The sequence below is a fragment of the Mandrillus leucophaeus genome, unplaced genomic scaffold, assembly GCF_000951045.1.
Source record: "Mandrillus leucophaeus isolate KB7577 unplaced genomic scaffold, Mleu.le_1.0 Scaffold48, whole genome shotgun sequence".
Lineage (NCBI taxonomy): Eukaryota > Metazoa > Chordata > Mammalia > Primates > Cercopithecidae > Mandrillus > Mandrillus leucophaeus.
The window spans coordinates 925,572-937,631 of NW_012105142.1; the positions used below are offsets into that span (position 1 = coordinate 925,572).

Consider the following 12,060-nt stretch of genomic DNA (forward strand, 5'->3'; position numbering starts at 1 on the left):
AGGCTGAGGCAGAAGAACTGCTTGAATCTGGGAGGCGGAGGTTGCAGTGAGCCAAGATCGCACCATTGCACTCTAGCCTGGGCGGCAGAGCAAGACTGTCTCAAAAAAAAAAATTTACCTGCAAGAGTGGTAACAGACCTCTCATAAGAAATTTATGCAAACTAGCAAACAAGGGAGCAATATTTTTAGGTACATAAAGAAAAAAGCCTATCAACCTAGAATTTTACACCTAGCCAAAGTATCTTTCAAAAACAATGGCAAAATAGTTATTTTCAAGCAAGCAAAAGTTAGAGGACTCATTGTCATAGGATCTATGCTACAAGAAATATTAGAGAAACTTCTTTAGACAGAAGGATATCAGAGATAGATTTAGAGCTACACAAAGGAATAAAGAGTGCTAAAAATAGTAAATATGTGGCTGGGCATGGTGGCTCACGCCTGTGATCTCAGCACTTTGGGAGGCCCAGCTGGGTGGATCACCTGAGGTCAGGAGTTCGAGACCAGCCTGGCCAACATGGTGAATCCTTGTCTCTACTAAAAATGCAAAAAGTAGCTGGGTGTGGTGGTGGGTGCATGTAATCCCAGCTACTCAGGAGGCTGAGGCAGGAGGCAGGAGAATCGCTTGAACCAGAGAGGCGGAGGTTGTGGTGAGCCAAGATCGTGCCACTGCACTCCAGCCTGGGTGACAGAGTAAGACTCTGTCTCAAAAAAAAAAAAGGCTGGGCACAGTGGCCCACGCCTGTGATCCCAGCATTTTGGGAGGCTGAGGCAGGTGGCTCACCTGAGGTCAGGAGTTCAAGACCAGCCTGACCAACATGGAGAAATCCCGTCTCTACTAAAAACACAAATTAGCCAGTCATGGTGGGCGCATGCTTGTAATCCCAGATACTTGGGAGGCTGAGGCAGGAGAATCACTTGAACCCAGGAGGCAGAGGTTATGGTGAGCCGAGATGGCACCATTGCACTGCTGCCTGGGGAACAAGAACGAAACTCTGTCTCAAAAAAAAAGGTAAATATGCAGGTAAACATAAGACATTTTTTCTCATTAAGACTATGGTCTAGGCTAGGCAGGGTGGCTGATGCCTATAATCTCAGTACTTTGAGAGGCCGAGGTGGGCGGATGACCTGAGGTCGGGAGTTCGAGACCAGCCTGACCAACATGGAGAAACCCCATTTCTACTAAAAATACAAAATTAGCTGGGCGTGGTGGCATATGCCTGTAATCCCAGCTACAAGGGAGGCTGAAGCAGGAGAATAGCTTGAACCCGGGAGGTGAAGGGTGCGATGAGCCAAGATCATGCCATTGCATTCCAGCCTGGGTGAAAAGAGTGAACCCTGTCTTAAAAAAAAAAAAAAAGATTGATGGTCTAAAGCAAAAATAATCAGAGTGTATTGTAGAGTTTATAATAAAAGTCAAATGTATGACAACAATAGCATAAAGGATAGGAGAGAAAAAGCAAGTATACTATTGCAAGGTTCTAACTCTATAAATGAAATGAAAAACGTATATTGCAAATTTTAGAGCAACTACAAAGAGACATAGTAAGTTAATAATGGAAATAAAATGGTCATAAGAAAAACAGTACAAATAGATGGGGAAAAAATGAGTAGTAAGATGGTAGCTTTGAATCTAACCTTGTTGACAATAACAAATATAAATAAACACTCCAACTAAAAAGCAAAAGTTTTTATATCAGATAAAAAACAAGACTACATGCTGCCTACAAGAAACATACTTTTTTCTCTTTTTTTAGAGATGGAGTCTCACTCTGTCACCCAGGCTGGAGTGCAGTGGCATGATCTTGGCCCACGGCTACCTCTGCCTCCTGAGTTCAAGCAGTTCTCCTGTCTCTACCTGTATGAGGGTTCAGTCAGGCTGGTGGGAAAAAATTTAGTTATACTAGCCAGAAACCCTCCTGGAAGGCCTGAGAGTTTGCATAACTTCAGTAACAGATCTGGCTGAAGGCAGCCTAGTCCATTTACCGTTAGTTAAATAAATTAAAGTAGGCCAGGTGTGGTGGCTCACGCCTGTAATTCCAACACTTTGGGAAGCCAAGGCGGGTGGATCACGAGGTCAGGAGATCGAGAGTATCCTGGCTAACATGGTGAAACCCCATCTCTGCTAAAAATACACACACACACACACACACACACAAATTAGCCAGGCGTGGTGGCAGGCGCCTGTAGTCCCAGCTACTCCGGAGGCTGAGGCAGAAGAATGGTGTGAACCTGGGAGACGGAGCTTGCAGTGAGCCAAGATTGTGCCACTGCACTCCAGCCTGGGCGGCAGAGCGAAACTCTGTCTCAAAAAAATAAATTAATTAAGTAGATACAAAGGAGTGTGGGGAGTTTATCTAACTAGCTTGTTTACTCATGTGGTCCTAAGACTAACCTTTGATCTACCACAGATGCTTAATTGCTTTCTATTTGGGATGTCCACAAGGTCAATTACCCTCTAGTGGTGTTGGTGTTGACTCAAGCCTTTATCAATTAACCTTTACTGAATAAATGGCTGGTCAAGGTTGAGGTCGCAACTGTTTACAGCACTCTCCTGGGAGTCTGTAAGTAGGCCTAATGCTCAGCCAGAATGGTAAAGCAGAATATCTGTATCAGTGCACGTTATTCATCCATCGCTGGGTCAGGGTCTGCGGGACAGACCCCTGCACACCCAGATAATTTTTGTATTTTTAGTATAGACAGGGTTTCACTATGTTGCTGGGCTGGTCTCAAACTCCTGAACTCAGGTGATCAGCCCTCCTTGGCCTCCCAAAGTGTTGGGATTATAGGTGTAAGCCACTGCATCCAGTCAGAAACACACTTTAAATAATAAAGACACAGATAGCTTAAAAGGATGGAAAATATACTAACATGAATCAAAGGAAAGTCAGAGTGGCTATATTAATATCAAACAGAGTAAATTTCAGATTTCAGAATAAAGATTATAACCAGGAATAAAGAATGGTATTTCATAATCATTAAAGAGTTAAACCATGAACTTTTAGAAGTCTTAAATGTGGATACAGTCAGTACCTTCCATGGGAGCTTCAAAATACATGAAGCCAAATCTGATAGAACTAAAAGGTGAAAAAGACAACTCCACAATTATTAGTTGAAGATTTCTGCATTCCTCTCTCAGCACCTGATGAAACAAGGAAATGATATAGAAGACCTGCAAGACTGGCCAGGCACAGTGGCTCACACCTGTAATCCTAGCACTTTGGGAGGCCCAGGCAGGTGGATCACCTGAGGTCAGGAGTTCGCGACCAGCCTGACCAACCCAGTGAAACCCCTGTCTCTACTAAAAATACAAAAATTAGCTAGGCATGGTGGTGGGTGCCTGTAATCCCAGCTGCTCAGGAGACTGAGGCAGGAGAATCACTTGAACCCGGGAGGCGGAGGTTTCAGTGAGCCGAGATCAGGCCACTGCACTCCAGCCTGGGTGACAGAGCAAGACTCCGTTTAAAAAAAAAACAAAAAACAAAAAACAAAAAAATAAAACTGTAAGATGCTATGAACGACTCAACCTAATTTGACATTTTTACAAAAATACCAACAAACAGCAGAATACGTATTTTCTCAAGTGCAAAGGGAACATTCACCAAAACAGACCATATTCATGGCCTTATAACAAATCACAATAATTTTTTTTTTTTGAGACAGGGTCTCTGTTGTCCAGGCTGAAGTGCAGTGGTGCGATCATGGCTTACTACAGCCTCAACCTCCCAGGCTCAAGTGATCCTCCCACCCACCTCAGCTCCCTCAGTAATGGGAACCACAGGCATGCACCACCATGCCCAGCTAATTTTTAATTTTTTTGGTAAATATGAGGTCTTAGTATGTTACAGTCCAGGCAGGTCTTGAGTTCTTGAGCTCAATCAATCCTCTGGCCTTGTTCTCCCAAAATGCTGAGATTACAGGTGTCAGTCACCGTATTGGTCAATAAATTTTAAAAGATTGAAACTGGCCAGGCACAGTAGCTTATGCCAATAATCCCCAAGAATTTGGGAGGCTGAAGCCAGATGGTCGTTTGAGGCCAGGAGTTCAAGACCTGCCTAAGCAACATAGCAAGAGCTAGTCTCTACAAACAATAAAACAATTAGCCAGGCATGGTTGCACGTGCCTATGGGCCCAGCTACCCGGGAAGCTGAGACTGGAGAATCACTTGAGCCCAGAAATGAAGCCAGCTGGACTTCCTGGGTTGAGTGGAGACTTGGAGAACTTTTCTGTTTAGCTAAAGGTTTGTAAATGCACCAATTGGCACTCTGTAAAAACGCACCAATCAGTGCTCTGTGTCTAGCTAAAGGTTTGTAAAAGCACCAATCAGCACTCTGTAAAAACGCACCAATCAGTGCTCTGTGTCTAGCTAATGGTTTGTAAGCGCACCAGTCAGCGCTGTGTCTAGCTAAAGGTTTGCAAATGCACCAATCAGCACTCTGTAAAAATGCACCAATCAGTGCTCTGTGTCTAGCTAAAGGTTTGTAAATGCACCTATCTGTACTCTGTAAAAATGCACCAATCAGCGCTCTGTGTCTAGCTAAAGGTTTGTAAACACACCAATCAGCACTCTACAAAAATGGACCAATCAGCACTCTGTAAAATGGACCAATCAGCGCTCTGTAAAATGGACCAATCAGTGCTCTGTAAAATGGACCAATCAGCAGGATAAGGGCGGGGCCAAAAAGGAGGAAAAAGGGTGGCCACCCCTGCCAGCAAAGGGCAACGTGTTTCCCTCCCCTTCCATGCTGTGGAAGCTTTGTTTTTTTTTGCTTTTTGCAATAAATCTTGCTGCTGCTCACTCTTTGGGTCTGCGCTACCTTTATGAGCTGTAACACTGCCCGCGAAGGTCTGCAGCTTCTCTCCTGAAGTCAGCGAGACCACGAACCCACTGGAAGGAAGAAACTCCGGACGTATCTGAACATCTGAACGGAACAAACTCCGGACACACCGTCTTTAAGAACTGTAACACTCACCGCAAAGGTTCGCGGCTTCATTCTTGAAGTCAGCGAGACTAAGAACCCACTGGAAGGAACCAATTCTGGACACATTTTGGTGACCACAAAGGGACTATCACCTATGGCCGAGCGGTGAGTACCACTGGATCCCGTTCACTTGCTATTCTGTCCTATTTTTCCTTAGAATTCGGGGGCTAAATACCGGGCACCTGTTGGCCAGTTAAAAGTGACTAGTGTAGCCACTGGACTAAAGACACAGGTGTCAGGCTTTCTGGGAAAGCGCTCTCTAACAACCCCCGACTCGGAGTTGGGAGGGTTGGTTTGCCTGGAACCAACTTCTACTTTTCCTGTACTTCTGCGCTGAGCCGAGGGTCGACAGAGAGGAAAGCCATTCAGCTCCGGGGTCCCGACAACAAGTTGGTTGACCCTGCAGTCATGAGTGGAACTCTCAAAGTCATGTCGCCTAAGCGAGACTCGCCCATCTCTCCTATCTATCCTGACCCTTGCCTCCTGGGTCTCAACGCCTGTCAGACAAACTTCCTCTCGCCTCTCTTCTCTGAGGCTAGTCCCTCTTCTAAAAACCACTCCCTGTCTCTGGTGATTTTCTAGTTTCTCCTTTAAGAATGATTTTTAGTATAAACTTCAGGACTCTGTTGCCTTCTTTAGACACCTGGGCTCACCAATCAGAAAGACATAATTTTTGCCCAAAGCCCCGTCGTAGGGGGTGACTATCTGGAATTTTAGGATCCCTCCTCAGACAAAAAGGGCTAACAAAAGCTATTCCTGAAGCTAGAATATAGGGAGCCTCAGAAATTGTATCCTTCCTATTCTAAATGGGGACAAAAGGCGTCACTCTTCCAACTCTGGAGATCCCTTCCCTCCCTCAGGGTATGGCCCTCCACTTCGTTTTTGGAGCATAATATCTTTATAGGACAGGGGTAAAATCCCAATACTAACAGGAGAATGCTTAGGACTCTAATAGGTTTTTGATAATGCATTGGTAAGGGCCACTAAATCCAATTTTTCTCGCTTTGTGGTCTAGGAGGACAGGCAAGGGTGCAGGTTTTCGAGAATGCGTCGGTAAGGGCCACTAAATCCGACCTTCCTCGGTCCTCCTTGTGGTCTAGGAGGAGAACTAGTGTTTCTGCTGCCGCGTCGGTGAGCGCAACTATTCCAATCAGCAGGGTCCAGGGACCGTTGCGGGTTCTTGGGCAGGGGAGAAACAAACAAACCAAAATCTTGGGTGGTTTTGTCTTTCAGATGGGAAACACTCAGGCCTCAACAGGCTCACCCTTGAAATGCATTCTAAGCCATTGGTACCAATTTGACCCGCAAACCCTGAAAAAGAGGTGCCTCATTTTTTTCTGCACTATGGCCTGGCTCCAATATTCTCTCTCTGATGGGGAAAAATGGCCACCTGAGGGAAGTATAAATTACAATACTATCCTGCAGCTTGACCTTCTGTAAGAGGGAAGGCAAATGGAGTGAAATACCCTATGTCCAGGCTTTCTTTTCACTGAAGAATACACCACTATGCAAAGCTTGCAATTTACATCCCACAGGAGGACCTCTCAGCTTACGCCCATATCCTAGCCTCCCTATAGCTCCCCTTCCTATTAATGATAAGCCTCCTCTAATACCCTCTGCCCAGAAGGAAACAAGCAAAGAAATCTCCCAAGGACCACAAAAACCCCCAGGCCATCGGTTATGTGCCCTTCAAGCTGTAGGGGAAGGGGAACTTGGTCCAAACTCGGGTACATGTCCCCTTCTCCCTCTCTGATTTAAAGCAGATCAAGGCAGACCTTGGGAAGCTTTTGGATGATCCTGATAGGTACATAGATGTCCTACAGGGTCCAGGGCAAACCTTGGATCTCACTTGGAGAGATGTCATGCTATTGTTAGATCAAACCCTGGCCTTTAATGAAAAGAATGTGGCTTTAGCTGCAGCCCAAGAGTTTGGAGATACCTGGTATCTTAGTCAAGTAAACGATAGAATGACAGCCAAAGAAAGGGATAAATTCCCTACCAGTCAGCAAGCCGACCCCAGTATGGATCCCCACTGGGACCTTGACTCAGATCATGGGGACTGGAGTCATAAACATCTGTTGACCTGTGTTCTAGAAGGACTAAGGAGAATTAGGAAGAAGCCCATGAATTATTCAATGATGTCCACCATAACACAGGGAAAGGAAGAAAATCCTTCTGCCTTCCTCGAGCGGCTAGGGGAGGCATTAAGAAAATATACTCCTCTGTCACTCAACTCATTTGATGGTCATTTGATCCTAAAAGATAAATTTATTACCCAATCAGCCACAGATATCAGGAGAAAGCTCCAAAAGCGAGCCCTGGGCCCTGAACAAAATCTGGAGGCATTATTAAACCTGGCGACCTCAGTGTTCTATAATAGGGACCAAGAGGAACAGGCCCAAAAGGAAAAGCGAGATCAGAGAAAGACCACAGCCTTAGTCATGGCCCTCAGAAAAACAAACCTTGGTGGTTCAGAGAGGACAGAAAATGGAGCAGGCCAATCACCTGGTAGGGCCTGTTATCGGTGTGGTTTCCAAGGACACTTTTTTAAAAAATATTGTCCTATGAGAAACAAGCTGCCCCCTCACCCATGTCCACTATGCCGAGGCAATCACTGGAAGGCACACTGTCCCAGAGGACAAAGGTTCTCTGGGACAGAAGCCGCCAACCAGATGATGCAACAACAGGACTGAGGGTGCCTGGGGCAAGCACCAGCTGATGTCATCACTTTCACTGAGCCCTGGCTATGTATAACCATTGAGGGCCAGGAAATTGACTTCCTCCTGGACACTGGCAGGGCCTTCTCAGTGTTAATCTCCTGTCCTGGATGACTGTCCTCAAGGTCTGTTACCATCCGAAGAATCCTGGGACAGCCTGTAACCAGGTGTTTCAGTCTCAGTTGTAACTGGGAGACTTTGCTCTTTTTCACATGCCTTTCTTATTATGCCTGAAAGTCCCACACCCTTATTAGGGAGGGATATATTAGCCGAAGCTGGAGCTATTATCTACATGAATATGGGGAACAAGTTAACCACTTGTCCCCTGCCTGAGCAGGGAATCGACCCTGAAATCTGGGCATTGGAAGGAACAAACTCAAGCTCCAGCCTTAAGCCTTCCCACAGGACGAAACTTTTCTTTAAACGTCACAGAGAGAGCAGGAATAGCTCTTGGGGTCCTTACTCAGACTCGTGGGACAACCCCACAGCCAGTGGCATACCTAAGTAAGGAAACTGATATAGTAGCAAAAGGCTAGCGTCACTGTTTACAGGTAGCTGTGGCAGTGGCTGTCTTAGTGTCAGAGGCTATCACAATAATATAAGGAAAGGATCTCGCTATCTGGACTACTCATTATGTAAATGGCACACTAGGTGCCAAAGGAAGTTTATGGGTATCAGACAACTGCCTGCTTAGATACCAGGCACTGCTCCTTGAGGGACTGGTGCTTCAAGTGCGTATGTGTGTGGCCCTCAGCCCTGCCGCTTTGCTCCCAGAGGATGGGGAGCTGGTCGAGCGTGGCTGCCAACAGGTTGTAGTCCAGACTTATGCCGCCCAAGAGGATCTCTTAGAAGTCCCCTTAGCTAATCCAGACCTTAGCCTATATACCGATGGAAGTTCATCTGTGGAAAATGGGATACAAAGGGCAGGTTATGCCATAGTTAGTGATGTAACCGTACTTGAAAGTAAGCCTCTTCCCCTCAGGGACCAGCGCCCAGTTAGCAGAACTAGTGGCACTTAACTGAGCCTTAGAACTGGGAAAGGGAAAAAGGATAAATGTGTATACAGATAGCAAGTATGCTTATCTAATCCTACATGGCCATGCTGCAATATGGAAAGAAAGGGAGTTCCTAACGTCTGGGGGAACCTCCATTAAATACCACGAGGAAATCATGGAGTTATTGCACTCAGTGCAAAAACCCAAGGAGGTGGCAGTCTTACACTGCCGAAGCCATCAAAAAGGGGAAGGAGAGGGGAGAATAGCAGCATAAGCAGCTGGCAGAGGCAGGAAAAGAGCAGCAGAGAGAAAGAGAGAGACAAAGTCAAAGACGGAAGGAAAGAGAGGAAGAGACAAAGGAGTCAGAGAGAAAGAGAAGTAGTAAAGAAATAACAGTGTACCCTATTCCTTTAAAAGCCAGGGTAAATTTAAAACCTATAATTCACACCTGTAATGCCAGCATTTTGGGAGGCCAAGGCTGATGGATCACGAGGTCAGGAGTTTGAGATCAACTTGGCCAACATGGTGAAACCCCATCTCTACTAAAAATACAAAAATTAGCTGGGGGTGGTGGTGTGCGCCTGTAATTCCAGCTACTTGGGAGGCTGAGGCAGAAGAATTGCTTGAACCCAGGAGGCAGAAGTTGCAGTGAGCCTAGACTGCGCCACTGCACTCCAGCCTGGGTGACTGGCAAGACTCTGACTCCAAAAAAAAAGTAAAAATATAAAACCTATAATTGATCATTGAAGATCTTCTCTGTAACCCTATAACACTCCAATACCACCTTGTTGTCAGTGTAAACAAGGGCATAGCCTGAAAGCACTGAGGCCACTGACAACCCGTAGCCTTCCTATCAAAAATCCTTAACCCAGCAGGTTTCCTAACAGGGGATCTAAATCTGAAGGTCTGACCAGACGTAGGAGGAACTCCCTTCAGGACAGGATGATAGATGTCTCCTCCCAGGCGATTAAGGAAAAAGACACAATGGGTATTCAGTAAGTGATCAGGAAACTCTTACAGAAGCAGAGTTAGGAAAATTGCCTAACAATTGGTCTGCTCAAACATGCCAGCTGTCTGCACTTAGCCACACCTTAAAGTACTTACAGAATCAGAAAGGAGCCATCTATACCAATTTTAAGTTAATATGGACTGAACGAGGTCTTATTAAGAGCAAATAATACTTGAAATCCCAAACTTAACAAGGTTTTCAACAAAAGTAAAGTTTGCTAAAAGTTAACAGTGTAACATATATTATCCTAACTTCTAATCTTATGGAAATCAGACCCTATCAGTGCCCCTCAAAGCTCAAGTCCTTCAGCGCAGGGCCATACAACTAATGTTGTATATAGGGTTAGAAATGGCCACTGCTACAGGAACCAGAATAGCCAGTTTATCTATCTCATTATCCTACTACCACACACTCTCAAAGGATTTCTCAGACAATTTGTAAGAAATAACAAAATCTATCCAGTAAGGATAGTAACTGCAATCCCACATAGACTCTGGCAGCAGTGACTCTCCGAAACCCCCAAGGCCTAGACCTCCTCACTGCTGAGAAAGGAGGACTTTGCGCCTTCTTAGGGGAAGAGTGTTGCTTTTACACTAACAAGTCAGGGATAGTGTGAGATGCTGCCCGGCATTTACAGGAAAAGGCTTCTGAAATCAGACAATGCCTTTCAAACTCTTATACCAACCTCTGGAGTTGGGCAACATGGCTTCTTCCCTTTCTAGGTCCTGCGACAGCCATATTACTATTACTCGCCGTTGGGCCCTGTATTTTTAACCTCCTTGTCAAATTTGTTTCCTCTAGAATAGAGGCCATCAAGCTACAGATGGTCTTACAAACAAAACCCCAAATGAGCTCAACTAACAACTTCTACCAAGGACCCCTGGACCGACCTGCTGGCCCTTTCACTGGCCTAGAGAGTTCCCCTCTGGAGGACACTACAACTGCAGGGCACTTTCTTTGCCCCTATGCAGCAGGAAGTAGCTAGAGCAGTTATCGCCCTATTCCCAACAGCAGCTGGGGTGTCCTGTTTAGAGGGGGATTGAGAGGTAAAGCCAGCTGAACTTCCTGGGTTGAGTGGGGACTTGGAGAACTTTTCTGTCTAGCTGAAGGTTTGTAAATGCACTAATCGGCACTTTGTAAAAACGGACCAATTAGTGCTCTGTGTCTAGCTAAAGGTTTGTAAATGCACCAATCAGCACTCTGTCTAGCTAAAGATTTGTAAATGCCCCAATCAGCACTCTGTAAAAACGGACCAATCAGTGCTCTATAAAATGGATCAATCAGCAGGACGTGGGTGGGGTCAAATAAGGGAATAAAAGCTGGTGCCCCTGCCCCACCCCCCACCCTAGCCAGCAGCAGTAGTCAACCGTTGGGGTCCCCTTCCATGCTGTGGGAGCTTTGTTCTCTTGCTTTTTGCAATAAAGCTTGCTGCTGCTCACTCCTTGGGTCCACACTAACTTTATGAGCCGTAACACTGACCGCAAAGGTCTGCAGCTTCACTCCTAAAGTCAGCAAGACCACGAACCCACCAGGAGGAACAAACAACTCCAGGTACACCACCTTTAAGAGCTGTAACACTCACTGCGAAGGTCTGTGGCTTCACTCCTGAAGTCAGCAAGACCATGAACCCCCTGGAAGGAAGAAACTCCAGACACATCTGAACCTCTGAAGGACCAAACTCTAGACACACCATCTTCAAGAACTGTAACACTCACTGTGAGGGTCCCCAGCTTTATTCTTAGAGTCAGCGAGACCAAGAACCCACGGGAAGCAACCAATTCTGGACACACCAGGAGCTGGAGACCAGCCTGGGTGTGCAACACAGAGAGACAAGACCCCCATCTGTACCAAAAATAAATAAAAATAGGAAGACTGAAATCATACTAAGTCTGTTCTCGAAGAAAACCAAATTAAACGGCTGTGGAGATGAACTACTTATACACATGTACAAGTGCTTAGGACAGGGGTTCTCCGCTGGAGGAACTACGTGGAGAGACAGGCTGGAGGCCTTGAGACCCCAAAGCCTAGGAAAGCAGAGCTGCACCAAGAGCATGGCTTTAGTCTGCAGGTGTGAGGGTTTCCTGCCCGTCCAAGCGTTCCTGGCTACTGTCCCTGGGCTCCGCCTATGCAAGTGTCCCTGGGAGGCCTGGGCCACCAGGAGGGGTCCTCCCTCTCACATCCCTGTGGTCCCCAGCAAGGCCATGAGCAGGCCCTACCTGGTAGCCCACCACCTCCGCCAAGTCGGGGTAGACGGGCGGTGGCTCGCGCAGGCAGCACAGGAAGAAGGCCGTGTCGAAGCGGCGAGTGGCGCTGCGCGAGAAAGGGGTGAGCCATGCACTCCAGTTGTGCAGCGCCCAGAT

At 46.4% G+C, this 12,060-nt stretch overlaps 1 protein-coding gene across 1 annotated transcript in view; it reads right to left on the bottom strand.

The window, feature by feature from the left end:
• Positions 1-12,054, bottom strand: part of NUDT19 (nudix (nucleoside diphosphate linked moiety X)-type motif 19) — a gene marked incomplete at its 5' end in the record, with an annotated part of 33,304 nt that extends 21,250 nt beyond the window's left edge. Inside the window, one exon of the mRNA XM_011995282.1 lies at positions 11,917-12,054. Within this exon, the coding sequence (XP_011850672.1) occupies positions 11,917-12,054 (138 nt within the window). The remainder of the gene's footprint in view (positions 1-11,916) is intronic.
• Between the last annotated feature and the right edge of the window lie 6 nt (positions 12,055-12,060).